At 29.6% G+C, this 19179-nt stretch overlaps 1 protein-coding gene across 1 annotated transcript in view; it reads right to left on the reverse strand.

Annotated features, from left to right (window-relative positions):
* The window catches only part of Sc2 (trans-2,3-enoyl-CoA reductase Sc2), a 9285-nt gene extending 3371 nt beyond the window's left edge, over positions 1-5914 (reverse strand). Inside the window, exons 1-2 of the mRNA XM_089222459.1 lie at positions 5599-5914; positions 2500-2544 (exon numbers count right to left, since the gene is read on the reverse strand). Coding sequence (XP_089078585.1) covers positions 2500-2544; positions 5599-5604 — 51 coding nt within the window. The 5' untranslated portion in view covers positions 5605-5914. The remainder of the gene's footprint in view (positions 1-2499; positions 2545-5598) is intronic.
* Positions 5915-19179: the final 13265 nt, after the last annotated feature.

Below are 19179 nucleotides of genomic sequence, written 5' to 3' on the forward strand. Positions count from 1 at the left end.
TTAACACGTTGACTGCCATGCGGCCGCCGGCATCCGTATAATAATAATTAGGTATTGATAATTTTTAGACCGCCGGCTGCCGCACTATATCATTTGTAGGAGGCCATACGGCCGCGGGCTGCCGTAAATAAATTTGGATTTATATTATTAACTTTTCCATGGCACTACAATAATGATCTTGAAAATATGCTGTGGCGTAGTGGGAATAGTTGCAATTTTTTTGGTGTAATAAAGTATAAACATAATTTTAACATTTTTTTTTGTATTTTTAATTTTTTTTCAAATTCAATAGTATATATACAAATACTAATTTATAATGACACTGAAAAATGTCTTTGGCGTACCCATGATAAATATTCCTGAGGCCGCCGGCGGCTGCATGGCAGTCAACGTGTTAAAAAAAGATTTCTGAAAAACTTTAATAGCAAGTCAAAATTTGGGAATTTATTACTTGTGAAAAATTTACATTGTTATTTAGTTCTAAAAATTGGTATGATATAAGATGACTAAAATTAAAATTTGGATTTTAAATTATGTAATCTAAATAATTTTAACTATAGATTAAAAAAAAAATAAATATTTATCATTCAGTTTTATTGATGATTTAGTCTTTAACAAGTGTAGATAATTTACTTTTTTAAAGAAAGAAGTTCTTAGAACAATTTTTAAAACTTATTAGTTATTCATATTTGATGGGTACCTACTTCAGTACTTGTACACATTGTATGTTTGATAAATTATTGTTTAGTAAAATATTACTTAGCACAAATAATGTCAACAAAGTAGGCACACTGAATAAATTATAAAACATTATCAAGGACATGGAATAACATTTTTCATTTGAATATTAATGAAGCCACTAGTGGTATTGAAATTAATCAATTCCAAAATAATAATTTCAAATAATTAAATAAAAATGTAATTAACAATTTTAAATATTTTGAATATGAATGTAAATCTAACAAAAAGTATAAAATTTAATTTAAATTTAAATACCTAATAAATAATATACTATTGAAAACAAAACAAAATTTAAAGAGCTATTTATTACTTATTTACAGTAGAACATCGATTATCCAAACTAATTGGGACAACAACGAGTTCAGATAATAGAAATAAAAACTCAAAAAATTAAAAAATTTGTACAGTGATTTATTAGATTATTATTGCATATTATTAACTTATTATACTATTATTACTACACATTACATATTATTATTCCTAATTAAGAATATAAGAATATTACTAAATATTATAGACTTATTACAATGTTTAAATTATTATCTTTTTTTTTTTTATTGGGTTGGGGCTTCGACAGCAAGGGTCATTAGCCTGTGGAACTGTTGACTTTTGGAACTCGTGGATGTTTTGGCAGAATTTTGAATGGGCATCCGTAAGTTTTTGCGATGCCTAGGTGGGAGGTAGAGACCTCTCTTTTCAGACAGCGTGAACTGCCCAAAAAGCGATGCCATCGAACCGGCGACGGTGCGCATCACAACCGACGCCTTAATACACCCAGCCACTAAACCCCCCTATATTATTATTTGTTTTTGACAAACTGATCAATTTTTATTTGACGAAAATGGGCATGTGCATTGTGATATTTTAAATATTAACGTTCGGATATATGAATTGAAACAAAATAACATTGAATAATAGATGGTTTATATAACGGAGGTTTGGATAGTTGAGGTTCTAGTGTTCTACGGTAGTTTTTTTTTTTTTAGACCAGTTATTAAAATAATGTATTACATTATTAGTCATTACATATTATACTTTGAAATATATATAGAATTATTTCTATGGGCTATGACATGTTTTATAAAAATAATAACTGTAATGTAAATACTAAATACCCATAATCTACCAATTTCATAATACTCAATTAAAAATATTTTTATTTTTAATTGATATTTCCATAGTTAACAGGGGCGAATTCTATGGGTAGTAGAGGACTGAAGCCTTCACTTACAACATATTATTTCAAAGAAACATTTTTCACTTATAAGTGTATTTATTAAAATATCTAATAGATACCTAGGTTATTTTAAAGCTAAATCAATCTTTATAATAATCAAATGATTTTTAATTTATCACTTTTAGAACTAAGAATAGATATTTAATTTGTACCCATGCAACATATATAGATGCATATTTTGTGTTTAGTAGCCCCATTTTTTATTTCTTGATCCACCCCTGACATCAAACTAATACAAAAATAAGTTATACTTTATTAAACAAGAAATTTAAAAAAAATATTATACTCAACATAGAATTTTAAAAACATATCAGACACCATAACATAACAGATTCAAGATATCATAGTTAAAGAATTCTCCACTGTCACATAGGTACCTCGTTGAAAAAAATATGATTTAGGTACTATAAGTTACAATGTGCAATGGAGTTTCTATATCTTAATTGACATAAATTACACATTGAGATATAAATATATCATATAAGTGTTTAGTGTAAAATATTGTAAAAAAAAATTCTTACTTTAATTTTTCCAATATTCTTGTCGGTTGTTGTTACAATTTCAATCTAGAAAAATAAAAAGTTAAATTTCAAAAATTGATAACTATTTAGTATTTACACATGGATATTATTCGCTATGCAGTGTAGAATATTATTTTAGCACTATTAAGGAGAGGTACTTACATATTATCTATTTTTCTCAATTACAACATTACCAACATTAAGTGGCTAGGTTAATGTTACTGTATTGTAATTCTATAATTCATCATATTACTACTAAAATCTGGCTATTTGCATATTTTTGTAAAACAAAATTATAAATGTATAGAACCAGCAATCACTGGTAGCTCGTATGAAACATGAGTTTTTTCAAAGTACATAGGTAGGCAGTGGTGTTAAGAGAAACACTTATTTATATAATGTAGCTTACTTATCCAACAGTCTGTTTATATTAATTACAATAAATTATGAAGAAAATAATTTAAATTAATGTGATTCATTTGAAATATAACAGTTTTACTACTTCAAAATATTGTATTTAATACTTTGTTGCTAATAGGTATAATTTTTAAATGCCTAATTAGTAATTTTGTTATGGACCTTTAGAAAAACTTATTGAACAAGGCACATTTTTTTTTTAAAATAATAAATAAATTAAAATTAAAACACAGTTTTTTTTTTTTTGTATATAACAAAAAAATACAAATTACTCATAACAATTTTGAATAGTGTTAAGACATGATAAACAAACGCTCACCGTAAAAATAATATTCAGTGTGCTATGTGATGATTCATGTGGGAAGATATTATAAGTACTTAAGTGAACAGGGTCAAAAGTTACAACTAGGTACATACAATTTTTAAATAGATAATTAATCATCTCAGTTAATTTAATAAATAATTAGTAAAATATAAATGTATAATTATTCAGTTTTATAATGTATTACCTCCTATAAATTCAATTTTGATAGGAACAAATTGTTGCTTAATAATTGTTTATCTTTGATTTTTCTATTCAAATAAGCAATCAATTTAATGTAAAGCGATAAATTAAATTAAATTATAATAATGATGATTTGTATTCCATAAATTAATGATATTCATTTGTTTGTTTATTTTGTTATAATATTAAATATTTCATCAAAAAGTATAGTTATTGTAAAATTTAACACCTGCAACAACATAAATTATAAGTTATATTAACTTGTCAGAAAACAGGTTATGTAAAATGTCCATGACGGCATCCTGTTCTTTTGGGCTTAACCGATAGGTAGGTAATAAAATCAACAAAATAAGTTGTTATTATTATAAGAAGGTTGGATAAAGTTCTAACATTGATCAAGGGTATAATATTTAACTTGGTACTTGGGTGAAAATAAAATCAGTGTTAGCCGTTAAGTACCTAATTTAAATTAGTTGACCAATTAGCCAAATAGCATGAGGTCAAATTTCATTTAAAATTACGCTACCATCCAAATCTACTCAACTAACGTTTATTTTCACACACATTAACTGAAAAACCTCTGTGCATCTAAAAAGATGATTGTGACGAGACCTTTTTAGTCTTTATTCAAAAAATAAATAAAAAATGATCGTACTCTGAAGGGTTCTATTCCACAAAAAAAAAAAAAAAAAATCAAGTCATGTAAATTAATTCATTGTTTATACAATCATATGGGCGCCTCATATACGCTCCAAACATTTAATGGCTCAATGATCATAACCGCCAGCTACAACACCTACTGACCTCTAAATATATTCATCTGAACAATAAGCTCTTTATATACAAAAATGCTATTTAAACTGATATAGGTCTATGGTGTACAGATCTGGGGATCAGCAAAACCTACTAACATACTAACATCAATAGAATACAAACCTATCAATCCAAAACTCTAAGACAAATCATTAAAGCACCATATTACGTTTCCAATCATACACTCCGTCATCATGACCTTTCCATACCCTTTGTTGCAGACGAGACATAACTAAAGCACACTACAAGTTAGGTATATCATAATTGCCTTTAAACCTCCCACTCATGCACAATACCTCTTACTTGACTATCCCTGGAAATCCTCCTAACAACTTAAGTGCAAATGGTGCAGAAACCTACTAACAGACTAATATTCAATTTTAATACTCATGTTTTTTATCATAGTACCTCCACAGGAAGGCTTCTACACTAAGTTTAATTTGTCATCTTTACCTATTTATTTATTATTTTTTTTTTTTTTAGTATTATTACTTCCTCAGTTGTTATTATTATTTTTTGTAACAGATTGAATAAAAGAATTTTAAAAAAAATTGCTTATATAATCACATTTACTTATTGTAGGTACACAAGCTACACATTTTAAATATAATTTAAATAATTTAGTAGGTAGATGCATTTCATATAGATTTTACTTTATGAAAATTACACAATGATACACTGTATACATAAGTATGCTGGAAAATGTTAAACATAACAAGTTTTGAGTCTACGACTTATGATAAATGTTTCAGGGTTAACATGTACAGAGGGCACAAGGTGATCGACTAGAAGTCATACTATTCAGATAAAAAGCATGTATTATTAGTACTTGCCAACAAAAACTATTAACTTAATCATCTCAAATGCTTACACAGGACATTTACCGTATACACATTGTATATTATATAAATGTTATTCTCAAAAATATGAAATATATGAAATTGAGTAAAGACTAAAGAGATCAAGTACCTACCTACCATCAGAACTTGAGAACTCATTATAGAATAATATACGTTTTAAACACGATTTCAGTCACAAAGGCACAAAAAACTAAAATTCGAAATACATTTTTAATCAATCAGTGGAGACTGGAGAATCATTGACCATTATTATCTTTGATGGTTATCGTGAAGGTAAAATTTTTGAAAAGAGGGGGGTTAAAGATTCCCAATCCCAACATTAATTTAAGCAATTTAACCTCCGGCGAATATTTTATACTCGTTCTTTTATCCGTTTGCTCTACCAAGTACCTACCTAAAATAGGTTAGGTTTATTTGCTATAATGATCTACCGATATAATGGAGTCAGTTGTAACGACTGATTATCTCAATCCATAGACGATAAAACGAATTAAATTTGCTTACCTCCATATTTAAAAGCGTTGCTGAGATCGACCGCGTGACTATAATAACAACTGCGATGGGACGACGACGATCAATATAATAAAAAAATATAAGCAAACTTAACAGTAAATTGCGAGTAATGAGCAGTACTGACTAATGACTAGCACCGTCAACTAAGTAACAAGTCAGAGTGACGACTGACGACCATTGACCGTTGAACGTTGAACCGTTCCAAATGTTGGAATGGAAAAGAGTTAAATTCCCGTGTGGCAGTACAACACGTTCAGCAGCTGATACGATGCTATGCGGTCTATAAAGACGACGTGGAACGTGTGTACGATATTGTTCTGTGGTACGATATAACAACTATACATATATATATATAGTCGGTGTGTTGTGTGTAATGTGTACTGCACGGAGCCACAGACTACCTACCACTAGTACTACTATATACTATATAGACATAATATTATAGTACCATCGTTTGGGTCAAACATCTACCTCCGCCTCATTTTGAATCTTTGCTACTCTTAGTCACGACTAAAGATAATCATACTCTTGGTATAGATACGAATAGAGGACGATTTAAGTTATATATAACTATTATTATAGTATAGATAGAAAAAAGATACTATCGTGATGAAGAGATGTTGTTCGTACCATCGGCGTATTTAACATATTTTCTAGAGGACAAAATAAATATCGAAAATCACATACACAAACATAGTTGGCTTAGCTGTACTGCCTGTTCTATGACAGCATGAACCCCTCCTCCGGTATGTAAATTATAAATATAATATATGACAACAACTCACCCACCAAACTTTTAGTAAAATAATTTTTTTCCAAATTAACAAAAAAAATTTATAATTTAACTATCATTCTAAACTCTTATATTGTTATAACTTATATTATTTATCATACAGCAAAATAAAAATGGCTTGGGGGTAGATCTATCTACGTCATCTGACCTCGAATAAACGCCACTGCATTGTAACATAATATTGTATCTATATGTTCTTTCCTCTACTCTATTAACTTACAAGTTACAACTCAAAATTTTTCCGCCATAACTTTTCTTCTTTTACAGTTTCGCCTTCGTTTTGGATAAACCCTTCACACTTGTATACAAACATTCCCTAATAAATGATTTAAACCTTTGTACTAACTACCTTAGGGCAGATGGAAAAAAAAAATTTTATAATTTGCTGTTTTATGAAATGTTCATTATCAATAATTTATTTAGTTTACTAGGTTGGTAAGGTATATCGTATATCCTTTGATCAGATGTATAAACTCGTATTTATATCATGTAGGTAATTAATAAATATTAGGCAATAAATAATATCCCTGGATAAAATAATAATAAAAAAAGGCGGGTAAGTCGTGGATGTCGCTCTGCTGTACAGTAGGTTACAAGTGGGTTACTGTAATGGATGGAATTAAATTTGAATCCAATGATATAATTATATCATTGTATACGAAAAACGATTCTGAGCGAAGACGGTTTATCTGTCTAGGATATATTATTAAAATTTTACAAATCATAGATTTAAAAAGAAAATTTTTTATGAATTTCTAGTTTTAAATAATTTGCGAATTTTCGTGATTTTTACATAAGATGTGTTGTCAAAATTCAAACTTTGAATGCTTGTAAAAAAAAATTAAGACTACGCATTTCTTTTATTTTCCAATTGCTATTGTAAAAATATGATAGGAGCCATGTATTAAATTTTCAAATCTTAGATATAAAATGAAAATAGTTTATGAACTTCTTGCTTAACATAATTTACGCATTTTCATGATTTTTACGTATGTTGTCAAAATTCAAACTTTGAATGCTTGTAAAAAAAATTGTGAATATACATTTATTTTATTTTTCAACTTCTATTGTTAAAATGTGTTAGAAGCCTTGTATTAAATTTTCAAGCTTTTCTACCGTACAAATAAATTTTTATCGATATTTATAGAAAAAAAAACCAAAAAAAAAATTTTAAGTATCTGTGGTCATTCGTTTTAGACTTTTAGAATTACACCAAAATAAAAAAAATCGCTAAATATGAAATCCGCAGTGAAAATCCGATGTTGTAAAAATTTTATTTTAAAATGCTCATAAAAATTTAATTTGAATTTCCGGTGGACTTTTTATTTGTGATAAAGATTGAAAAACTTGTAAGGAATCTTGTATTAAATTTTCAAATCTTAGATTTAAAATGAAATTTTTTTATGAATTTCTAGCTTAAAATAATTTGTGAATTTTCATGATTTTTACATAATATGTTGTCAAAATTCAAACTTTTAATGCTTATAAAAAAAAATTGTGACTATGTATTTCTTTTATTTTTCAACTGCTATTGTTACAATGTATTAGAAGCCTTGTATTAAATTTTCAAGCTTTTCTACCCAACAAATACATTTTTATCGATATTTATAGAAAAAAATAACCAAAAAAGTTGAAAAATTAAAATGTCAGTAAACAGCTCAAAACAAATTTAAATATTTTTAAAATTTTATCAAATATAGAAAATGCCTATATAAACATTCAGTCAAAATTTCAAGTATCTGCGGTCATTTGTGTTAGAGTTACACCAAAATAAGGAAATCGCTAAAAGTGAAAATCCAATGTTGTAAAAATTTAAATTTCAAATGCTCATAAAAATTTAATTTGAGTTTCCGGTGGACTTTATTTATTTGTGATAAAGATTGAAAAACTTGTAAGGAATCTTGTATTAAATTTTCAAATCTTAGATTTAAAAAGAAAATTTGTTATGAATTTCTAGCTTAAAATAATTTGTGAATTTTCGTGATTTTTACGTATTTTGTCAAAATTCAAACTTTGAATGCTTATAAAAAAGAATTGTGACTATGAATTTCTTTTATTTTTCAACTGCTATTGTAACAATATGTTAAGAGCCTTGTACAAAAAAAAAAAAAAACACACAACATGATAAAATCAATACATTCATCGCTCCGCTCAGAATCTAATAGAAGTTATCGATATCTTATGGTATAAGACGGAAGTAAAAAAAAAAATTCAATATCGCGTAGGTATACCATCATCATAAACTTCACATAATAAATTTGATTGAAATATTGAATTTGTATTTTTTTGTATACCGTTTTTTGTCGGTTTTGTTGTGCTATTTCTAATATTGAATTTGGGGTAGCTTTGTTTCATCAGCTGTGTAACAACTAAATAATTTAAATAAGTTAGTTATAAATAAGTGAAAATTTGTAATTAATACCTAACGCCTCTATACTCTATAGTACTTTTATGGTTATATTATATTATATATAATTTATATTTATATTTATATTTATATATATATTATATAATATTTTGTATACTTATATACATATAAGTTATATACAATACAATATGTTAATTTAATGATATTAACTAAATTTTTCCAACACGGAAATCCTATACTCCCAAAACTTAGTATAACAAGTTAAGGTAGTTTTTATATATTTTTAAACATAAAAATAATATTTTTTTTTTAATTATTCAAAATTTACAAATTAGTTTACTAGAATATTCAACAGATAGAATAGGTACCTACCTATACCTGGGTAGCTGGATTAGTGATCTAAATTTTTAACCAAAACGTTAAAACGTATTTATAATATATATCTAATGATATATGATGTAATATATACCAAAATATAACCTTTTGGCATATATTTTCATGGGTTTTTCCGTGATTCTTATACTAGTCATATACCTAATTTTCCAGACATCTGCAACATTTCACACATTCTTAACTTTCCTATTATAGTTGCAAACAGTGTAAACCTATCGGACTATTCTTTCCTCTAATTAAAATATTGTTATTTTGCCCACAGTTATAACATCATGTTCTATCATACTGGCTTAAAATTTAAAATTTAATACCTACTGTTTTCTATCATACACCTACCTAGTTTACTAGTCTATAGTCGATTTGCCTTTATATGTATTAAAGTGTATTATTGTCAAGACTTATGGTAAAACCAAATTTATTAAATTAAAAATATACAGACTAACTTACTTAGGATGACGATTTGTATTATTTGTAGTTTGTTCAGCAAGGTCGTATCAAATTGGAAACGAGTTTACTATGATCCGGTTATGATCGTGCCGGTTTCGATAAATATTATATTATATTCGATACTTATTATTTAATCAGTTCCTAATATTCTATAATAAATAACTTCATTTGGTATCTTATAATAATATAATAATTTATATTTTATATATAATAGATATATGCACTAGGGGCTAAGCCAGTCGTCAGTGCGACGTATTTACGTTTGGATATGGGGCCATGGGGGATACCGGATAGATCCTAACCTAACCCTTCTTTGGTTTCTTATTTGTTACTAATTTATAATATTGTGATGTCGATGGTAAATGAACTACCCCTACCCTTATTAGGGAAATTAAGTATTTGCTAACATATATCCCCTCCTTGACAAAACCCTAAAGACGCCACTGGGCTAACCCCCCAAAAATATCCATAGCATCTCCAAATATTTCCTACATTTTGTTTTAATAGGTTAGAGGACGTGATACCCGCATGTGTTATCTCTGTCTTAAAACTTTAAGTGCATAACATAACAAATTTTACGTTCAGCAGATCACGTTTAGCTCCATATTAGTTTAAAAATTGATTGATTTGACCTCTTATAATATTTAAAGGTAAGAGATTTTAATTTAGAAACGAATTATAAATATATTTAGATGTAGAAATAATTTACAATTTTAAAATACTAACAACTTGCTTCAAAATTAAAATATAACAATGAGCCAATAAGGTCATTTAAGCAATACTCTTACATTTACATTTTATAAGATACCAATTCACTACAATGTTTAAACTAACGGACCTAAAGCTAAACGTGATCTACTGAGCGTAAAATTTGGTATTATGACTGCATTGGCACATAGAGGTATTTTAAGAGCACATGCAGTTAAAAAAATAGCCGGTAAGTGGGTATCACTCTGCTGTACATTGGGGGTGGGGTGGACCTCTGTCTAGGGTAGGTTAAATTTGAATGCAATGATAGGTATTATTGTATACGAAAAACGATTCTGAACGGAGATGGTTTATCTGTCTAGGATATATTATAGATTATTAAAAATTTTCAAATCTTAGATTTAAAAAGAAAATTTTTTATGAAATTCTAGCTTAAAATAATTTGCGAATTTTCATGATTTTTACGTATGTTGTCAAAATTTCAAGTATTTACAGTGATTAGTTTTTGAATTAAAACCATATATAAAAAAATCGATTTGGTCAAAAACTGGTTTTGCGTAAAAATTCCCGTTTTTCTGTCATTTTTTTTTCTCGATTTTTTTTGAAAACTATTGGAAAATGTTTACTTTTGACCTCTATAATGTATCAAGGATATTCACTTTTACATCGGAAACCAACCCCAAAGTTTGAAATTTAAGAATTATTTCGACTAGTTATGCTGTACTCAGACATAAAAAAAAAACACATCATTGTAAAACTTCGTTCAGAATCTAAAATAGTCACCCACCTACCCAACTTTTTATTTATAAAAAATGTTTTTAATTATTAATCATTGTACCTAGTTCAAGGAAATTAATTATTTTAGACAATAGTTTATGTTATAAATTTATAAACTTTCCTGTGACACCTGCGATATTAATATTATACACCTACCCCTTCAAAAACAGATGCAGTTGTACTTGTATTATCTATTTGCGAACCTGCCTGGGAGCCACTGTAAGACTGTATATACTTGTAAGACCAGTGGTGTCTAACTTGTGGTCCGTGGGCCACGCGTGGCCTGCGAAGTATTCTGTGTGGCCAGTTATAAATTTTTAAATCGAACAATATATTCCAAAAAAAGTAAAGTTATATTTATTTATTTTAAAATATTAATGATAGTAATTAAATAAAAAATAAATATAACTTTATTTTTTTTAGAATATATTGCTAGGCCAAGATTTAGTATTTTTTATTCTATAATAGTAATGATGATAACAAAATAAAAAAAAATACATATATTATTAGTGGCCCGCTTAAAGATGATTGCTTACCAAAGTGGCACGCTGAACAAAAAAGGTTGGGCATCACTGTGTAAGATGTAAGACGGTGGCAACCACATGCGGGTATCACGTCCTCTTAAGCTTGTTCAATATATTTCAATATAAATGTATAATTATAGCAGAGCTTTAACGGCTCTCCCCTTCAAAGAAAAAAAACTATCACAAACGTGGCTTTGCGTCTATGATTAATGATTATATAAGATTCATGTATTATATAATAATATTTCAAAGTTTATTTCGTGTGATTCGTAAAACTAGTCGAACTGGTTCACAATGGTATAAAACTATAAAAGACAATTTTAGCTGGCTAAAACTAGATAGGTTCTTCTTCTCAACTAAATTCCTTTGACTTATTGCAAATCTGGTGCTCCGTTTTTCTCTGTTAAAGCCAGTCTTTTCGTATACACGTATCGGTTACTGTCAACGTGTCTTGACATTTCTTCAATATATGCCTTTCTCGATCTGCCTCTCCCTTTGTGTCCATTTATTTGCCTTTCAAATATATTTGTCAAATGAAATATTTAATTTATTATTTATTGACACATAATCTAAATCTATTATAGCAGATGATTTGAATTCACTGCTGTTATTTGTCCCAGAATTACAGGAAAACATGCAATAGCATAGAAACAATTACTCATTTGTGTATCTCCCAAAGACTATCATCAAGTATACATTTTTCTACTTTACCTCGATTCAATAATTCCGTCTATCAAAAAGAGACGTGGGAAAAGTAATAATGTTGATTTTTCGCTGCCAATACCTTCATTCAGGATTATTTATGAAAATGAAAAAACAAGAATAAACTGAAAATATAACTAATATTTATAAAATCGAAAATCGGTTTGTTGTAGGTGATAGTTGTCAGTTGGTATAGTTTATGGGCTTATGGCAAATAAAGCTGCTTAAGTATGGACATTATAGATTTACTAGAAAACATATCGCAAAACATTTTTCCTGGCATTACAATTACATTAGAAACTTCTCTATCTTTACCAGCTACAAATTGTACAGCCAAAATACCATTTCATATACTTTATGAAGGGTCAGGCACAGATCCAGAATAAAAATCTGGGGACTGGGGGCCCTACATTTTTTTTTTAGGTACTTAATTTATAATTTAAAAAATTTGTCATAATAGTATAGGTAGGTGTAGGAAACAGGCAATCAATGTAATAAATAAATTAATGTTTATTTAATTTATAAATGTTATAATATGTTAAATAATAAAATCTAAACGTCTTTTAACATTGTCGCTTTTTCCAAATCTATCAATTATTTGGTCAATATGTTTACTTTAACTTCCCTATGAACACAAAGAAGTAAGATAATAAGTAACAACTAATAAGTAACTATTCTGTGATGATACGTACAAATCAAAGTGTGTAATATGTATCACGAATTAAAATATTTTAATTCGTAGTTTGTATTATATATATTATATATCCACATTGTTTAATATATTATACATTAGTTATATTCTTAATTCTTATAATATCAGATATATATTATAATTTATAAGTGTCATGTACTCATGTGATTTGAAATATAGTAATATCACGATGTGTAGAATTATAAAAAAAATTGAGAAATAATATGTCTGAGGGGGGGCTGGGCTCCTAGGCCTCCCCTGGATCCGTCCCTGTGAAGGGTTAAAACTTGACTTCGGTCTAGTCGGTTTACGGCAGTGGAGAAATATTATGTACCTATGTTAAGCGTTCATCGTGAAAGAGTTGATAGAAGAAAATAAAAATTAATTTAACAGTTAAACAAAGTTTACAATAAAATAACCTTGAAGACTTCGGTTTTTTATTTAATAACGATTAAATAGCATATACCACTACTTGTAACAAGTATAAGTACCTAGAGCAAAGTAAGCTAATAACATTGTTGTTGATGCTATAATAATAATAATAATACAAATTCTGACATATTTATTGTAATTTGCAAAGAATAATTGTTTTTATTTTGTACTTTATGGCGATGGCGTTTGATTTCATTATGCTACTCCTTGATAAATTTCCTGTGGGCGCCCATAGTATGAAAATATATGATGGCGATATTATAATATAACACATTTTTCTGCATAATACAAAATGTAACTATAATTACCTATATTATTGTCTTATTGCCTATTCGATAAGAGTGCCGTATTTAAGGGGGGATATATCTCTTATTTATTTACAATATTGTGATTTCGACGGTAAATGAACTACCCCTTCCCCTTAGCGAAATTAAATGTTTGCTTATGTATATCTCCCATTGACAAAATCTTAAATATGCCCCTGTTGAATACCTATACTTTTTTTTTTAGAAAAGATAAAATATACAATCTATAATAAATATATACAATAGTCAGGGGTGAATACAATAAAAATGTTCGGGGGGGGGGGGGGGGGTTGAAAAAATTTGAAGTAGGTATTCATAAATATCATATTATTCATACTGTATTACACTTTTACTATTTATTTTAGCCTTTAGGCACTTTTTTTTTTTCCGTTTTAACCGACGACGCTGTGGGATCTGCTTTCGCATTGCTTCCGCGGCGCCGCCATCGTTTATTGACAGTATCAAATATTAATACATACGTGGGAGGCAGACGGGACAGCTACCCGACTTACCTCGTTCAAGCATTTCAAAGTTTTGCTTTAACAATTTAATTTTACATTAACAAAGGTCAATCTGAATTTTATGCATTACAAGTTTTACTTGACTTCTTCCTGTCCTTCTCTGGCCGACCGGAGTCCGCCGCCCTTGAATTCGCGTGCCTGTCATCCGATTGGCGAGCCGGCCGGAGTCCACCACTCTGGATGTTTCGTTCTCCATCAGGGCGGTCGCACGTTCCCCTGTGCCCTTCGCAAGGACTCTTCCTCGCGTTCATCCTTTTCCTTAGTCAACAGAATCGTCTCGACCATGCGGATGAACTCCAGGCGATTAGTTTCGAACTGTTTGATAATTCTCCTTCGGGCTTGGGTGTCTTCTGGCAAGTCATGTGACAGGGGACCACACAGGATTTCCTCAACGTCGCCCGCGTTCGGAGGTCGCCTCATAATCTCAGTCATTCGAACGCGGTCGTCAATCCATCTCGGGCAGGTAAAAACCATGTGCTCAGCAGTGTCGTCGGGGTTGACGCAGTACACGCAATAACTGTCGTCCGCCCGATTAAACCTCTTCAGGTAGCTCCGGAAGCACCCGTGCCCCGAAAGCACCTGCGTCAGTCGGAAAGTCAGGGTTAGCGGTGGCTTTGTTAACCAGCGCCCAACGTCAGGGAGGAGCCGGTATGTCCATCTGCCTTTATCAGACCGGTCCCACCGAGCTTGCCAAGCTGCAATACTGATTGTTCTCTCTTGGTTTTTAACGGTGTTCGGGACGACGTCAGTCTGGTCGTCCAGGCGAACCCGAACTCTAACCCTTTCTGTTGCTATAGCAGGTGTGCAGGTAGCATTGAGGCCAATACTGACAAAGCGTCGGCCGAGACTGTCCTGTAGGCACGTGTTATGCGGAGTGCGACGGCCCTCTGCGCTCTTGCCAATTCTGCGCGATTCTTAGCCGTTTTTGTCCCGCGGACAGCCCAGGTCGGCTATATATTATACTATATACATATTACATATCATAGATTAATTATTAATCATTAAAATTTGTCAATTCAATTTAAATTATAAAACAAAATCTATACGACTCGTTTTTTTTGCCATCACGTTGTGTGGCTAATAAATAACGAGATTTTCTCTGTAAACACTTTTTATTTATATTTTTTAATGGTTTAACATTTTTCCCCTTCTATATACTCCCCTCCATGTTTGACACATCGCTCCATTCTAATTTTCCATTGGTTGAAACAGTGTTGGAAATCCTTTTCTTGCAATATCTTTAACACCTCTGTCGCTTTTGTTTTTACAGCTTCAACTGACTCAAAATGTGTGCCCTTAAACGCACTTTTTAGTTTTGGAAAAAGCCGAAAGTCGCATGGAGCGAGATCTGGTGAATATGGGGGGTGTTGAACTGTTGAAGCACTGGAGTTCGATTTTTAGCTAGAAATCGCTTTACAGATAAGGCACTGTGAGCACCATTTTGACGCAGACTTTTGTCATGTTTAATTCATCGTGCAAAATTTGTCTAACGGTCTCCTTGTCGATATTTACCATCTCAGCTATCATTCGAATATCCAGACGTCGATATTTTCGCACAATTTCATTGATTTTTGAAATGTTATCGTTAGTTTTTGAGCAGCATGGACGACCCACCCGTAGATCGTCTTCAACTTCTTCACGACCCTCACGAAATCGTTTGTGCCACTCAAAAACACGTGGTCGTGATAGAACACTATCTCCATATACTTCAGTTAATAAATTGAAACATTCGGTCGCAGATTTTCCAAGTTTCATTAAAAATTTTAAATTAATACCGTTGTTCAATTTTTTCATCCGGCATGATTTCGACATTCAAAACGTAAGAGGTCAATTTAAACGACGCTTACACACAGACTACAAAACGGAAACTGACAAAACTGGTGTTGTTCGATACAGTGATATTCATAGATTACAATTATAGTACCATTATACCCTTATCTACTCTTGCCTTATCGCTAAGAAGATAGTCTCGTTCTTAGATCATATACTATATGATCCACGATTTAAGATATCTTAAATCGTGATATGATCTAAGGTCTCGTCATTTAATAGCCATAATCTATGATATTATTATCTATGATATCAATGAATTTCTCGTAGACGGTAATAATTACACTCGTCATCTGTCTACATTACGTACATCATCGAATTGGCAGAGACCGATGTCGATCAGTCATTACTATGTTATAACACTTATTTTACGGAGTTTTGTGTTTGAATATTAAAATACTTACTTTACACACTTCTAAAAAAAAATTATTGTGATCACGTATTTACGTTATTTTTAAAAACATAGGGGAACCTTGTATTAAATTTTCTAACTTTTTGACACAGAACATTTTTTTACCGACATTTATAGAGGAAAAAACAGTAAAACAATTGAAAATATATGGTATACCTACACATTTAGCGAACATTTAAAGTGTATACGATTTTTATTTTTGAATTACACTAAAATTTAAAATCAATTTTAGATTCTGGACGAAGTGATGAATGTATTGATTTTACAATGATGTGTATTTTTTTTTATTTTGTGTCTGTGTACAGCATAATTAGTCGAAATAATGCTTCAATTTAAAACTTTGGGGGTGGTTTCCGATGTAAAAGTGAATATCCTTGGTGCATTATAGAGGTCAAAAGTAAACATTTTCAATTTTCAAAAAAATCAAGAAAAACAAAAAAAAAATTGACAGAAAAACGGGAATTTTTACGCAAAACCAGTTTTCGACCAAATCGATTTTTTTAAATGGTTGTTATTCAAAAACTAATCACTGTAAATACTTGAAATTTTCACCAAATGTTAGTGATATCTATATACAGTTAGTGACGGAAATAGCGTAACGATAATGATTTATCCTCAAACGATTTTAAACATTTGTTGTTATTCAAAAAGTATAACTCATAGATACTTGAAAATTTTACCAGTTATTTAGATTGGCAATTTCTTTACATGATTTAATTTTCAAATTAATTATTATCTTTAAAAAATTATAAGAATACATAGGCACAATTATTTTTTATAAGCGTTTATAGTTCAAATATTGACAAAAATTCGTTAAAACCATGAATTTTTTTTTTGTATCTGTCATCACGTTTTGGGCAGTAAAAGTGCTTTGATTTTTGACTTCAGTACCTTATTCGACCAGAAAGTAAATCTAGTTGGTACTTTGGGGGTTAAAAGTAAAAAATTCTTAATATTTTTTTAAATAATCGGGATAAACAAATAATTAAGGGGAAAACGGGAAAGTTTACGCACATTCAGTTTTCGACAAAATCGATTTGGATTTTTTATGTAACTTTAAAACAAATGACCATTGATACATGAAATTTTCACCGAATGTTTATATAAGTATATTTTATCCACCATGCAATTTTCAAAAATTTTCGACTTAAGTTGAACTATTCATAGGCATATGCAATTTTCGATCATTATTAGTTTTTTTAAAATTAATATCGATAAAAATTTATTTTTTGGGTAGAAAATCTTGAAAATTTAATACAATACTCTTAACATATTTTTGCAATAGCAGTTAAAAAATAAAATAAATTCGTAGTCACAATTTTTTTTTATAAGCACTAAAATTTTGAATTTTGACAAAATACGTAAAAATCACAAGAATTCGCAAATTGTTTTAAGCTAGAAATTAATAAAAAATTTTATTTTTAAATCTAAGATACAAATTTTTCAATCTTTATCACAAAGGAAATTTGAAGCATCATTATAGGAAAAATGTTTTGAGTTATACATTTTTATGAAATCGTGTAATGATTCACCAAGGTAATTTTCAAACGAGGTATATCGGTATATGTATATCTATGATATCATAGAAGAATTATGGTATATGTATAACTACGTGCAATGTTTTTGGAAAAATTGATTAATTATGCCTTATGCAAAATGCATCTTAATTGAAAAATAAAATATTTGTTTCAAAATTGAATATATGACAATATTTAAATATAATATATCCTAGACTGACAAATCATCTCCGTTCAGAATCGTTTTTCATATACAATGATGCCTTACCTGCATTGCATTCAAATCTAACCTACCCTAGTCAGAGGTCCACCCCACCACCTAATGTACAGAGTGATATCTACCCACTTTCCCGCTTTTTGTTTTATTGGTTGACGGTTTTTAAGACCAAAGGTAAATGTAGGTAATAAACGTTGATTTTTATTCTCTATTTGTAGAACCAGTGTTGTAGAATTACTAGATGTTCCTGGAGGTGATTTGTAGCAGCTTTTAGACATTTTTGTTGAAAGACAGAATAGCTGTATCGTCGGCAAAGGTAGCTAGAGTAGAATTATTTGAGTGTGGTATACCGGAGGTAAAAAGATTATATAGCGTAGGAGTGAGAATGCTACCTTGGGGAACCACAGCATTTATAGGGTGAGTTGACGAAAGTTCGTCTTCACAACGAACTTGGAATGATCAGTTTGAGAGAAAGGATTTTATGGTATGAAAAATAGTGCGGAAAGAAAATGAATTTTGTATAGCAGACCCTTATGGCCTTATCCCAGACCCGATACCTATACTTGTATACATTATTATTTATTGAATATTCGAATGGAGTTTTTTTATATACCATAAACATACAACTAGTTATAAAAATATTTTGATTTGATTGAGCGAGTAAGTACTGTAAATTGAAGTTATATTTTTGGGTACTACCTCTTTGTATAACTAAACCAGTTTTGTAAAATATCCTGATTCCCAGTGCATTTAAATACTACTATTCATCATGTATAGATTTTAAAAAGTACTATCAATATAAATATATAATCAATCATATTATCACCATTTTTAATACTTAAAAAATACAAATTATTCAAAAAACCAGGTTTGTGTTGTTTTTAAATTTTTTAGTTATAGCATAAATTATTTATGATAAATAATAATGCTTGTTT

The sequence above is a fragment of the Diuraphis noxia genome, unplaced genomic scaffold, assembly GCF_037042655.1.
Source record: "Diuraphis noxia isolate RWA-SAM2 unplaced genomic scaffold, SU_Dnox_SAM2 contig0003, whole genome shotgun sequence".
In the NCBI taxonomy this organism is placed as follows: domain Eukaryota; kingdom Metazoa; phylum Arthropoda; class Insecta; order Hemiptera; family Aphididae; genus Diuraphis; species Diuraphis noxia.